The 14,427-nt window shown below is 52.5% G+C and overlaps 1 protein-coding gene across 2 annotated transcripts; it reads right to left on the bottom strand.

The window, feature by feature from the left end:
* Positions 1 to 76: 76 nt before the first annotated feature.
* On the bottom strand, positions 77 to 13,937 carry CST7 (cystatin F). Of its 2 annotated transcripts, none has more exons than XM_043603021.1 (4): positions 12,585 to 13,937; positions 2,972 to 3,165; positions 1,195 to 1,311; positions 77 to 618 (listed from the first exon to the last, which is right to left on the bottom strand). In XM_043603021.1, exons 1-4 carry the CDS (start codon positions 12,652 to 12,654, stop codon positions 541 to 543), a joined length of 459 nt encoding a protein of 152 aa, XP_043458956.1. In that variant the 5' UTR covers positions 12,655 to 13,937; the 3' UTR covers positions 77 to 540. The 2 variants fall into 2 exon arrangements, with proteins under 2 accessions (XP_043458956.1, XP_043458957.1); XM_043603022.1 differs by having other exon boundaries at positions 2,972 to 3,144; positions 12,585 to 13,931.
* Between the last annotated feature and the right edge of the window lie 490 nt (positions 13,938 to 14,427).

The following is a 14,427-nucleotide window of genomic DNA, read 5'->3' as shown; positions in this document are numbered from 1 at the left end:
TTAGACCACTAAGTGAGGGGCACCCCTCACAACACCTCACCTTCCTAACTGTCCCTTTAAAGATGCTTTGAGATGGTCAGTTCTTTATTCCTATTTATTCATGACTTTATTCATCCATGAAAGGCCAAAGATGCTTAATAGCAGACTTGGGTCCTCTGCCCAGTGCTGTAACAGTTATTCAGTCAGAAGGATGGATCTCTGGGCTTTTCATTGGTGAGCGTGGGACCACAGGGTAATTGGGCTTGCTCAGGGGTCCAGAACCTGAAAAATTCCCACCAGAGGACTCGCTCCTGTGTGTGTCCAGACCCCAAATCTGTCTGGGACACAGCATTAGTAAAATGAAGTTTAGAAACAAATGTGAAATAATCTAGCCAGGGGTAGTATCTTTTTCTTCCACTCTGGCTACTTTGCAGTGAACCTGTGGGCACTTCTGCTCACTGCTGAGCTCCTATAGAAGGTCCAAGGGTCTGTGACAGCCAGGACAGGGCTGTGACTGAGCACAGTAAACAGCACAGGTGCAGTCTTGCTGTGAGGTGGAAGTCACTGACAGTGGAGGACGGGCACCTCGAACCTCTGGAGCCAGGGGATGACCCAAACTTCAGAGTAGCAACTGAAAGTCTGAAACAAAGAAGAATCCTCCTGAGAATCTTCCTGGGGCAGAGGCCGCCCTCCCGACATGCTCCACAGAGGTTAAGTTCTGGTGCTGCTCCCTGTGGGCTATGCATGTGCACACATACCTGTGTGTGTGTGCATTTTCCTTATTAAGCTCTCCCTTGCCCCAAGTTGTTTTGAAGAATTTCACATCTACAAAGAAGTTGAAAGAGTGATTCAAGAATATATACTTCTTTCATTTGCAAATTGAATTTTGCCACCTTTGCTCTCTCCCTGCATGTATATGTGTGTCTATAATTTCTGAACTGTTTGAAAACTCTTTTTGCTGTAACTACCCCTGTCCCCAAGTTCGTGGTGTTTATTTCCTGGAGGTGTGTCCCTCAGGGAGGAGGAAGTGTGGGGTGGGCAGGTTGAGGTGCTCTCTTGGGAGTCTCATCTCTGTGTTCTCCTGGGTCTGTGAGTGAGATTTGGAACTTTGCAGGCAGAGAGGTGATGAAGGGGGTGTTTCCCAAAGTCCTGGGGAGTGGGTAGGAGCTGGAACAGCAGTGAGTGCGTGTAAGGAGGCGAGACCCCTTTGATTACCCGTTGTAAGGTGTGGTTGGTCTGGAAGTCACAGTTGTCTAGACTAGGGTGTTGGGTCTTCTTGCAAGAAGTTCTGCCAATCTCCATGTCCAGCATGTACTTCAGACCCTTCACAATCTAAGGGGGAAACAGGCCACATCTGTGTTACTTGGCCACACCAGCAGGAGGCATGGAGACAGGGAGGAGAGAAGCCTGGACGTGACCCCTGGAAAGGGGCTGAGGCCTATCTGGGACTCACCAGAGAGCTCTGGGAGGGACACTGCCGCCTAGACCCCAGAACCCTCCCTTCTTACCCATTCATGTTGGTCCTGCTCATGGCACCAGTTCTTGGTCCCCAGGTGAGACTGCGGCTCTGTGTCTAAGACATTTCCTTCCTGCCCAGAACTCTCCATCAGCAGGGATGGGCCCTGTGCCCGTGAAGGCGAAGTGATGCCCCCTCCACGCCCAACACTCACCTGCAGCCTGTGCTGACCTGCTGGTTAGTCCCTGCCCTGCATGCTAGCAGTGGTTAATTTTTTCCCAGTTTCAAAATAGATCTCCACTTGCATGTGGCAGCAACCTGGATCATCTCCTTGTTTGTGGTCTCTCAATAAAGCCTCAGCCCCACTAAGAACCAGGTGAAATAAAGTCCCCAATGTCACCAAGGGATAACCTCCCATCCACCAGCTCCTGTAGGCCCTCGAGCACCAGCAGGAGCACCACGAGCTTATGGTGTTCCCGCAGGAGGTGAGAGCCAGGCTTGAGAAGATCCCACAGCCCCTTGAGGGGAGTCCCTGCAGAGCTAACACTTTGGCTATTTCCATGGGACAGCTTTTCAAAGCCCACTGTACACCACACTGCCTTTCTACAACACACTTTCTGATCATAAAAATATGCTGCTCTTTAACAAGTTTGCAGTTTTGGGGCACCTGGGTGGCTCAGTCAGTTGAGTATCCAACTTGGGTTCAGGTCACGATCTCATGGTTTGTGAATTAAAGCCCCACATCAAACACTCTGCTGTCAGCCTGGAGCCTGCTTGGTATTCTCTGTCCCTCTGTTTCTCTGCCCCTACCCCACTTATGCTTTCTCTCAAAAATAAAGAAGTTTACAATTTTCAAAACGTATAAAGATGATAAGAATTTCCAATAATCTTGTCACACAGGGGTACCATTATTAGTATGTGTAAAAACTGTTAGAGTAGGACCACCTCACCACCTTTCCTTGGGGTTTGTGTGTGGGTAAGGGGCAGTGGTTTGGGCAAAGCTCTGTGAGTGAAAGAACATGGCCCAAATGGAGAATGGCAAGATGTTCTATGGGGCTGCTGCGGGGGCGAGACAGGGCAGGGGCTCTGATGGGTGGTGCAAGTGTGTGCACTCTGCAGGGGCAATGCTTTCCTCGCTTTGGTTCCTGTGGGGTGGCTTTCCACTTCTTCCCACTACCACCACCCCCCACTCCCACCCAGCAGCCTTCAGCACGCCCAGTGCCAGTTGCCCCGTTCCGCCCCTGCCCTCTTTGGTTTAGCTCCAGATGTGCTGTGGGCCACAACCTGATGCCTCCACCCAGAAGCATGCTTTCGTAAGAGGTGGCTCAGGGCCTTTTGGCTGTGCCCTGGGTGACTCTGGCTTTGGCTGCTCATGGCTGTTTGTGTGGCTGCTGCTCTCAGCCTCCTCACCTGCCTGGGTCTGTGTTCTTGATGGATGGGTACTAGGTGGGCCAGCCCCTGGTAAGACAGGAGTCACTGCAGCCTGGCCTCTTAGGGATGTCCTTGACGGGCTGTTGGTGAGACCCAGACCCTCACCTGGACCAGGGCTCTGCTGATGTGGGACTCCTTGAACAAGAAGATGTCATTTGTGCAGTTGTTGAACCTTTCAACGCTGTGTCTGGCCGCTTTGAGGACTGCTGAGTCATTGGGGTTTATTGTTTTAGGAAATCCTGGTTTCACCTCTGAGTTAAGGGTCTGGGCACAAAAATCTGAAAGAGAGAAGCACAGAACTAGACAAGAACATTACTGTTAGCAGGGTCCTCAGGCCAGTGTTGCACCTCATACCTTGGTTCTCCTGTCTGCTCCCAGTGTGGCCTCCAGCCATCTACCTACCCCCTCAACCAGGCACCCCACACCCACAGGGCATTTATCATGCGTCCCCATGGTTGCTCCCTACTCAGAGCTGAGGACCAGGAGCAGTAAGTGGTCTGGTGATGAATAAAATATAGTCCTGTCTCTGTGCCTGCCCGTACAGCCTCCTTCAGAACCCAGGTTCCTAATGCACTAAAGAAAACCGAAACATGTCTCCAGGTGGCAGAGCCTTTGGGCAGGATGCAGCCCCAGGGGTTAGAAGAATCACCCCAGTTGGCCTTTGAGGCCACCACCATCTGGCCCCAGCTCCTCAGCTTGTCCCCAAGAAGTGGACCATGGGGAAGTGCCCAAAGGCCTGTCCTACTTTCTCATTTGTGGTTACACTCCTACTGTACCCTGCCTCAGTGACTCTTGTCAGAATCTGCCCAGCTTCCAGGCTCTGGGTTGGCCTCCCCAGGGGCCCCAGCTCCCGGCAGCAGCATAGCACCCAGTACCCCTCACGTTCTGCCTCCTTCTGTGCTGTTCTGGATACAAGTCTGAGGATGGGGGTCAGGCCTGGGCGACGTTCCCACCCAGCTCCACTGCAGAGCTGGTGTATGGTGGAGGGAGGGATGGCTGGCTTGCTTTCATCCTTCCATGTTCTTCCTATTCCACAGAGGCCCATATTTGGATAAAAGATGGGGTAAACAACATGAGGGGCTTCTCCCCCAGCAGCTGGGTCCCTCAGTGCTTGACAGAGCCTGGCAGAACTAGGGACCCCCACACCCCTTCCCTGCTCTCCACATCCTCTGCTTTCAGCTCCCACAGAAGCAGAGCCAGGCCACACTCTGAAGAAGGACCCGACTTTATTTATTTGTCCAGCTCACTCACTGGCCCTTCTGGAGCCCTTCTCATCCCGCAGGCTCAGGGGGTGCAGAATCTATGTTCACTGGAGCTCACATTCCGTAAATAAACAGGCAAGACAAACACTAGAGAAGCAGGCAGGTGAAGCAAGGCAGGAGCTGTGCAGGGGTCTGTCCACAGGAGATGCAGGATCAGGCTGTGCCATCTGCACAAATCTGTACAGAGAGCCCGGGGGCAAGCTGTGGGCCAGGAGGGCAGAGGAGTCTGAGGGCCCAGGACCCCAGCATGGCTGAAGCAAGGAGGGCATGTAGAGAAGGGCTGAGAGCCGAGGCATGGGTGTGTGCCAATTCGGGTTACAAACTAGAAAACACGAATATATTGGGTGCCCGGGTGGCTCAGTTGGTTGAGCATCTGATTCTTGATTTTGGTTCAGGTCATGATTTCACAGTTTTGTGAGTTCAAGTCCTACATCTGGCTCTGTGCTGACAGTGTAGAGCCTGCTTTAGATTCTCTGTCCCCCTCTATCTCTGCCCCTTACCCACTCATGCTCTGTCCAAATAAATAAATAAACTTAAAAAAAAAAAAAAGCCCCACAGGTTCTGTATCACAACAAGCCAATGGTGGCCTTTTCTGGTTGGTGGCTCATCTTATGGTGAATTTAGGGTTCTCTGTTTGTCAGTTTTTCTACAGCATTTGTCAATTTTTCTACAGTGGACAACTGGTGTATTAAAATAAAAAGTCAGGGGCACCTGGGTGGCTCAGTCAGTTAAGCGTCCAACTTTGGCTCAGGTCATGATCTCATGGTTTGTGAGTTCGAGCCCCGCGTTGGGCTCTGTGCTGACAGACAGCTCAGAGCCTGGAGCCTGCTTCGGATTTTGTGTCTCCCTCTCTCTCTATCCCTCCCCGACTAGTGCTCTGTCTCTCTGTCTCTCAAAAATAAATAAATGTAAAAAAATTATAATAAAAAAATTTTTTTAAATAAAAAGTCAAAAGTTTGGAGGGAAAAGTCTAAATAAACTGGTGGGAGGGAGAATGGGAAGAGGATTTTACATTCATAAACTGCTTTACTAAGACTTTCTCCCAGAGTTCCCTGAAATATTAGCATGCCAGAGATGATCCTGAGCTGAGTGGTTTTATTTCATTAACTAAATTAAACAGATTGTGACAATCAGCTCCTCAGTAGCATGGCCACATTTCAGGTGCTCAGTAGCTATACGTGGTTGTGGCTGTGGGTACAGATAGGGACATGGTGTCCTGAGCTGCTCTGAGACTTTGCTTCCCTCTACTGTGACCTTGGGGAGCACCTGTGGTGCAGGCGGCTATGTTCAGTCGGGGGAGGCCTGAGTTTAGCACCAGGCAGAGGTGCCGAAACAGCAGGAAGTGGAGACTCAGGATGTGTGGGTAGCAGCAGCACTAACCAAGCTTCCGGGCTGAGCATATGTAAGGTGGAGAGATTAGTCCTGACCTGTCCCCAGCCCACCCCAGCCCACCCCATCCCCTCCTGAGAGACAAAGTCTGGCTCACGTCAGAGACACTCAAGTGTCTTTGGGTTGAGGAAGATAATGGTGACAAGGCATGCAGGCCTTCAGGGAGTCAAGATACTTGCTGGTTCCCTGGGTTGTCAAGAAATCTCAACTTGAGGGGAGGAAGTGGCAGTGTAAGTTCAACAGAGCTTTAATAGAAGCTCTGGGAGCTTCTAGAATGGAAGCTGCATTGGGATGTTCCACTGGGGACAAGGAGTCCCCCACTCATGGGGACTGACAGAAGGGGGCTGAGGGAAATGCCTGTTACCTTGTATGGGAGTGGGGGTAGGAGTTAGATAGGGCCAGTGGGCTGGCTGGGCCTAGGAAGTGCTGAGCAGGATGGTGCCTTGTGTGCTGTGCCCCTGCTATGGCACAAGACCCCCTTGTGCACATAGTGCCTTGTATGCTGTACACCTCCTTGTGTACATCAGACCCCTGCCAAGTGTGAGAACCAGGACAGGTGGGATGGGAGGTAGGCACTGGCTGGTTGCTCTCCCCTCCCCTGTGTGAGTAGTACAATGGAAGGAGGACTGGCATGGGAAGGTACAGGTCTGTGTGTTCTGTGGCCCTGGGCTTCCTGCTGTCTGGGGAGGGCCAGCACTGCTTGACCAAGCAGGGCCCTGCCTGGCAGATGGATCTTCCCCAGCTGGTTCCTTGGGCCAAAGGCGAAACATCAAGACTAAGCCCATGATACCTCTGCAAGGCTCCCAAAGCTTTAGCAGCCCCAAGGACCTGGCCCTCTGTCCCCTGTGAAAACAGCATACTGCTGGTGCCCTTACCAACACAGGGTTATGGCCATCTGCTGGCCTCAGTTTCCCTCATAGCTTTGTCCCTTACAACACTGGGATTCTCTTGCAGGAATTCAGTCCTCGCAGGACAGTCTTTGGTTAAAGTCTCTGAAGATGGAAACAAGGAAAACTACTTGTGATCCTTGAGCACCAGCAGCTCAGCTGGTTGGGCTGGGTCAGGCCCTGGAACCTGCATTTCCCCAGCTTCCCACGTGGTTGTGACTCAGGTGGTGTTACTGGTGGGGCCTCCTGGCCCCTGCACACAAACATGCTAACGTGAGGAGGGAGGGGCTGGGCCCAGGGCCTGCTCCTCTAGCACCTGTGCCTGTTGACCACAGGAAGTGTAGCATGATCTTTAGTTTAAACAAAAAACCATTTTGATAGCTTCATTTCTGCTCATCAATGTAGTCTAGATGGCAGAGAAAGAATGAAACCACATTGGCACAAGGATTGAAGCTCTAATGTTATTCCTGCTCTCAGAGATTAGAGGACCACCCCCACCCCCCCCTTGCTATGGATCAATATGACTTCTATTTTTTGCTTTGTATAAATTACATTTATTGCTTTTTCGGATTATAAGCTTATGTATTTTTGGTGGGACATTCAAAAAATACAGAAGAATATGAGAACAAAATTAGAAGTCACTCATGATCTCAAAGGTAACCACTGCTAATGGTTTTTTAAATAAAACGTATTAAATTTAATTTTTCTTGAATTTAATAGGATTAAAAAATGAAGTGAAAATAGGTGCGGCCTAACCTCAGATAAGTGTCCTGTTCAAACATGTGATGTTGGTTCCTGAGCAATTTCGGTAATGTTACAAAAAGTTTAGGGAAAACACTGAAGTTGGTTTATTTTTATTTAACCACATTTCCTAAAATGTAGGCTTCAAGTCAGTAAAACTTCATTAGCACAGTTGTCTGAACAGTTTTTAATTAAAAAAAAAAAGTTGAAAAGTCAAATCTATTTTTAGGATCCTTCAAGAGAAATCAACAGGGAAAGGCTTTTCATGGAGAATCAATGTCCCAAAGAGGCAGTGGTCCTTCAGAGAAGAACAGGAGCCACCACGTGGGTTCTGAGCAAGAGATGACAGGGCAGCCTGGGTGGCCTGGGCCAGGGGTGAGCCCCTCCCACACGAAGGGGGCCCTGGGCTGTCGTCAGGGATGGGGCATCTGGGTGTGTGCTGTGCAGCTGAAGTCTGGGGAGCAGGAGAGCCAGGACTGTTCTTTTCTTGTCAGAACCAAGGGCAGCATGTGTCCCCATTCCACTCAGGAGAGACTAAGGCCCCAGAGGAGTGCAGAGTGGGTTTAAATCAGCTTCAAATAATTATAAAGACCAAACATTTTTTTTTTTTTCTCATCCAAGAAGTATTTCTTGTAGGTGCTACACTACAGGTAACGCCAAATGACTCAGAGCCTGGGGAGCCCACAGTCCTGGAGGGGAGGTTGGAAGGGGAGGTGCGCAGGCCGGGAGGCTCCCAGGAAGCTGACACTGGGCAAGAAGAGAGCCCTGGGGGGAGGGGGTGGAGGCTGGCAGATGGGAGGCCACTGAAAAAACTGTGGAGGTGACCCAGGTGAAGAGGACAAGGCTGTGCTAAGACAGGACTGACAGGGCAGCTGGAGGCCGGGGGGCGGGGGCAGCAAGCAAAGGTTGATCCAGGATTCAGACGGGGGGCATGGTGATGGCCTGGGTGACAATAGAAAGAGCAATGGGCAGAGGAGCAGTTTTGTGAGGAGAAATGAGAAATTCTGCATGGAGCTGCACTGTGCTGCCCCTGCCCAGGCAGGTGGGCCTTCCCTAGGGAGTGCAGTCCCAGATTCTGCATCACAGCCTGAATGGTTCTGATGCCAGCTGGGGAGTGAGTGGGGGGCACACCCAGAAGGGCACAAAGCCTGGGGGAACAGCAAAGATGAAGGTGGGCAGATGTCCCTTGTGGGGCCTGGCCAGGGTGGACAAGTATGAAAGGAGGGCATGCAGGCTCTGCCAGAGCAGCCCCGGGAGCAGGATGCCCAGGGACCCTTCCTGCTCTCAGGAGAGGAATAACTGTAGCTGATCTTGAAGAAAATGACTCAAGAGACTAGGCAAGACACCAGGGCACAGGGGGACGTGGGGGCAGATGAGGGAGACAGCAGGCTGTGCTGGGCTGAGTGGGGGACTGAGGTCTGCCCCCAGCATGCACAGTTGTAACAGCACCCGGGACTGAGCACTCGGGGTGCAGATGCAAGATGCTAAAGTTAGAGGGCTGCTTATCTGAGGCTGCTGTAGCCTCCTCCCAGGGGCCGTGCACTCAGCAGGCCCAGGACAGCGGGCACTGCAGCAGAACCTGTGGGTAGGAATCAGCTAGGGGGCAGCCGGGGATCCCACAGTCTCCGCAGCTGCTTGGAGCCTGCCCCAGGGGATCTCCCCCTGTCGTCTTCCATAAACCACCCCTCCTCATTGTTCAACACCCAGAGGAGTCTAAAAGTCTCCTCTCCCTCTGATCAGAATGGGAGGCAGAGCTTCAAGGAAATGTTCTGCTATTCCTTGCTTAAAAATGTAACTTTCCATATAAATCCCAAATGATTCCTACTCCCAACATCCTGTCCTGTTCTCCATCTGCCTCCACACCCTTTCCTTCAGAGGTATGACACTGACCCCTGTTTGTGTGCCAGGCTCTGCAGGCCACCCCAAGGTGCTCTCTGAGCACCTCCTCTCTAAGGGGAGTACTGCACGTACAGGCCCCAGAACACCTAAGAATTTAAATGAAATCCACAATTGGACAGATGATGCCAGAGCTTGGGGACACTGCCAGGATGTTACCTGCTGCAACAGTTGACTGTTCCTACACAGAGTAAAGAGGAGTAATCTGCCTTGGAATTACCACCAAACTTACAAGCAATGTCTGTAAGAGACGTGGGGCAAAGACTTCCTCACCAAGAACAGCTGGTAAAATAATCCAGTAGCAAATGCTTTTGGTAGATGTTCCTTAATTTACTTTTCTGAAAAACTAAGATGTGTTGGACACATGTCCTGTAGGAAGGCAGTAGAACCCAGGATGCTGGCCATGTGTCCAAGTACTGAAGCTGTTTGGAAGACTAGACCCTTTGGAGAGAGCTGTGGTCCCCTCCGGCCTGCCCTGCCCCACCCTGATTGCTACTTTGGGGGTCCCAGTTATGAGGGGGGCTAGTTCCTGCAAGTGGAAGGAAAAGGGGGTGCTCTGGGGAGGCTGGGGTTCCCCATCACCTTTCTCTTTCAGGAGTGTTCTACTGGAGGTGAAGGGAACCCCAGCTTGTGAAACTATCCCTGAGAAGGGAACCAGGGTGCCCAAGAGCCAAATGCTGACAGTCCCTGCAGATGCCTCTTCCCCTGTCACCTGGGGTGGTTTCCTCTGTGCAGCTGCTTGGACACATCCACGCTGGGCTTTCCCCAACAGCATCTCTGAGCCCTTGTTGTGGGTCAGGTGTTGAGACCCCTGGGGAGGGGGCCCTATAGGTTCCTGCTCCTAGAGCTTACAGTCTGGAAGGCTATGGTTAAGAACTTGGGTGGTGGGTGGTGAATGTTAGGCTCATGGGTACTGGGGTCCACTGGGGTAGGGTACTGCCTCTACCTGGAGATGTCACCCTGAGCCCCATATCCGTGTGCTCTTCTTGTAAGACACAAAAATTCAGTAAGTCTGGGTCATTGCCATGAATTCCATGGGGCTGCACCCACCCAGCTGTGTTCAGGGGGCTCTCAGTTAAGGATAGGCCCATCCTTTTGAGGCTACATAAGGTTAGTCCTTGATTTAACCCACTGACGCATGCTCAGAATTTGAATCCCAGCTATGCCTCTCAGGCTGTGAAGCCTTGGGCAAGTTGCCTACCCCTCTCTGAGCCTCTGTATCCTTCTCTGTAAAATAGGGATGTTAATGGCACTGGCCTCACAGAGCAGTGATGAGAAGACAGGAGCCAGTACACATGAAGCTTTATGGACAAATGACATGCAATAGTGTAATGATTATCAAATATCAAATATGCAATATGGCTACAGCAGGGGTCTCTGAGGGTAAACAGGTGACCCCCATGGGCCCAGATGCAGCCTATAGCAGTTCTCAGGGCCCCTTCCCAGGATGCAGGGGAGTGTGAACCTTGCTGCTGGTGGTCTCTGGGTGTGGCAGATGTACCTAGCCCTTGCTACTGGTAACAAGAACTCATGTCATCTTACAGGTGGAAGGAGTGGTGGCTGCTGGTCTCTGGGGCCTCTGCTCTGGTAGCCCTGTAAATGGGAAGATGGGCCACTGCAAGTTTGGCTAGGGGCAGGGGAGGGAGGCAGAGTATGACATGGCAGCCCAGTGGAGCCTCCCAGAGAGAGAACAGATGGGCTAAGGACAATGATGCAGCAATTTCCCAAGTCCTGAAGGGATCAGAGAGGGAAGCTGCCATGGGGCTCTGCATTTCTGTCAGTGCAGTTTAGTGTCTGTGTGTGGGGAAGTCATATGCCCAAATGGCACCATCATCAGGGGCCCTGTCATACTCTAGTCCCCCATGGGAAGGCTCTGGAATCTGTTCTCAGAGGAGGGAAGGGAAAGGCTGTCAGAGCCATGGAGGCAGAGTTGGGGCTGGGCTGAGTTCCTGTCTCTGTCCATCCACCAGACAGAGAGGCCTCCAAGCCCCTCTTTCTGTGGTTCTTGCTGGGCCTTCATCTGTCAAATGAAGGAAGCACCAGAAGGGATTACATCAGAGGGGTGGGGGTGGGGGAAGCTATCAGCATGGCAGAGACATGGCAGAGACTCAGAGCAGGGATGTGGGTGGGTGGCTCCCAAGCACCCCAGACCCAGTGAGAGTGCTTTCCATGGGCCCCCACAGTCAGGACTCTCCAAGGTGATGCAGTTATTTACCCATCTCATGGATGGTGACACTGAGGCTTAGGGAGGCTAGGCTGCAGGTTCCACAGCTAGTAGGTTTGGGGAGTCTATGGTGCCCCAAGGCTCTCTGCATGTGAGTGTGGGCTCTGGACTTTCCAGATGCTGCTCAGTGACAGAGAGTAGGTCTCACAGCAGAGGGCTGCTGCTGTGGTAGAGCCCATCTCCCCTACCTCCCAAGGGGACAGGCGGCTCTGGTGTGGGCATGGATTGGAGAGGGTTTGGTCCAGCAGTAAGCAGCAGCAGAGGGAGCACCTGCCAGCAAGAGGCCACTAGTAGTTGGCCAGTGCCACCTGTCTCTGGATTTCCCACTCAATCCTGTTCCTGTCCCTGCTTTGTTCAGTGAGGAAACAGAGGCAAGCAGAGGAACGTGGCAAAACAATTGACAATGAGTGTGAATAATGAAATCCCAGTATAGTTAAGACGGCAGGCTCCACATCTCTCCAGCAGACCCTTCACTAAGGTTTTGAGAAGGAATGTGCTGAACATCCAGTTTCTTCCCCTGATGGCCCCTCCTGGGATGGGCACTAAGTAGGGGGCACAGGAAGACAGTGGCATCCCGGAGAGAAGGGGGGTCTCCTAACCATGAGAGCTAAGAAGGAGGGTTGGGGAGAGAGAGGAAGCAGGGTGTCCTGTCCCTGATGTCCCCAAATGCAGCACCCACCTGAGACAATCCAGAGGTCAGAGGCAGTGTCACCATGAGGGCATGTGAGGCCTCCACCATATAAGTTAAAGGAGGTGGAGTGGGGGCCCTCTAAGTCCCCACCAGTGACCCTGGCCTATGATTCCAGTGATGGGAGGGCATCGCCTGCTTCTCCGTGCTCTAGTGAGGACAGGTGCTCACTGGCTGTGTAGCTTGGGCAAGTCACCCAGTCTCCTGCCTCAGCTGCCAGGAGCACAGCAGCGACTCCCTCCCTCCCCTTCTCCCCCAGCGCTGGACCGGCAGGAAGTATTTGATATTCAGGCTCCCGGGAGCCAAGTCGAAGGACAGCAGCAGGAACTAACCATTGGACATTCCGGGGCTAGGTCCCCGTGGAGAAGCCACAGGAAAGCGTCCCTCGGGCGGACGGTTCTCAGGCCCCCGGTCTCTGGAGGGGCGGAAAACAAAGGACGCTTCCCTGCCCGCCCCCTCCCCCCGCCCGCCCCAGGCAGTTCCCTGGGGCTCAGCAACATGACTTGGGCAACCTGGCTGGAAGCTCATGGCGCACCCAGCCGCCGTCGGGCAATTTCGGGACCTCGCCACGGGGACGACCAGAGCCCTGGAGCCCTGACACGAAGTGGCCCAGGGGAGACCCTGTCCTTACCTCGCGAAGGGCGCCCGGTGGTGCTCAAGACCAGGCAGCAGAAGGCGAGCAGCTCCCGGGCTCGCCGCATGGTTGCCTGCGTGAAGAGCGGTGCGCACTGGGGAGTCGGTGCCCAGGGCTAGAGAGCAGGGGGGGCCCCGCCCTGCAAACCGCCCCCAGGCCGGGGTGGGGGCTGCCTGCCTCCGGCTGGGGCGGCGCGGGGCGGTGATGGTTTCTTGCTGAATCATTTTGACTAGAAGCTCCTCACCTCCACATCTTTGGGCTACCAAGTCAACCGCTTCCTTTACAAAAGTTTCCAAACCGATTATTTGCAAGGGGAGGAGGAAGAGAAATGAGAAGCTGTGAACAAAACCTTCGTGATTTTTCTACCTTCAGAACATACATGGAAGAGAACGCATTAAAAAGATAACGGGGGGGCCTGGGTGGCTGCGTTGGTTAAGCCACGGACCCTGTTTGGCTCAGGTCATATCTCACCGTTCCTGAGTTGGAGCCCCAAGGCTCTGTACTGACAGTGCGGAGCCAGTTTGAGATTCTCTCTCTCTCCCTCTCTCTCTCTCTGCCCCTCCCCCAGTTCTCTCTCTCTCTCTCTCTCTCAAATAAACTAAAAAAATAATAGGGATTTTCAGAAGCAGAATGATCTGAGTTTCCTTTTCCAAAGAAGACACTTCTTAGGCCCAAGATTCCAGCGTTCTGAGTGGCCCCTAGACCACCCTCCTGTTGGTGTCAGTGGGCATCTCCCCCTAGGAAATGGGCAGGAAAATGGGGTGCAGACTGCAGTTTCAGAGAATGAACATCACCAGGAAACCTGCTCCCTTTGGGTTATTGCTGCACCTGGAAATGGGCAGACAGCAGTGTTTGCTGGTTAAGTGTATGATTACTTCCCAACTTTGGCTCCACGCTGGCAAAGAAGAAGGAAGAACAGAATCTGACCCAAGAGGTTTCCCTTTACATTCCCAGCCCAGCAGTTAGAGTGGGAGTTTTGCAGCCACACAGCCTGAATTTGTTTGAATTCAGCTCTGCCTCTTAACAGCTGGGGACCTTAGGTGAGGAACAGCCTCTCTGTGCCTCAGTTTCCTCCTGATGGTTGTGGTGAGGGTTTGGGGACTTCCTCAGTATAAATGCTCAGGGCTGGGCTAGCGCACATTGTATGGTCTTAGCTTTGGGGTGGTTCGTACAACCCCCCAGACTTTAGGACTGCCCTACAAGGAGGAAGAAGATGCCTGAGCCTTCCTCAGATGGCTCCTGCTGGGTCATACTGACTTTCAAGTAGGAGATCAGACAAGCCATATCAACTCTTGGGGCCTCCTGGGTTCCTGGCTACCCAGATTTATCAGGAGGACTGTTATTAGCAAAGCTCATTTGGCACAGAGTGTAGATGGTAGATGGTGGCATTCAATAAGGGCCCCCACTTTCTGCTGTGTCTGCTGTGTCAGTCGTGAACACTCACCCTCTGGCTGTCAGTGGCCATGACACAAGGGCTCCAAGGTGGTGTCTCCTTGCCAGGCTCTGTGCCCTGATCATATGTGCCAGGTTTGGTATTCATCCTCAGCAGGGGGCTGGGCTGCAGGAGAGGTGGGTGTCATGGCATTGGTGTCTGTGCCCATGGACACAATTGGCAGCCTCAAGGCAATTCAAACACATTGAATTTTACTGCAGAGGGTGCATCTTGGCACAGATGGTGTGAACTTCCGGGCAGCCCTGCTCTCAGGGTGCTTGGCTTGTTTCCTCCACTGTCCCTCCCTTTGCAAGTTTGCAAGAAAAATCCAATGGCATGGCTCTAGTTATTGGATTCATTACCTATTACTGCATAGCAAACAACTACAAACTTAGCAGATTGAAACAC

Source organism: Prionailurus bengalensis, chromosome A3, assembly GCF_016509475.1.
Source record: "Prionailurus bengalensis isolate Pbe53 chromosome A3, Fcat_Pben_1.1_paternal_pri, whole genome shotgun sequence".
Classification (NCBI taxonomy): Eukaryota; Metazoa; Chordata; class Mammalia; order Carnivora; family Felidae; genus Prionailurus; species Prionailurus bengalensis.
Note: the sequence above shows the minus strand (reverse complement) of the source record. Positions and strands in the feature narration are given on the sequence as shown.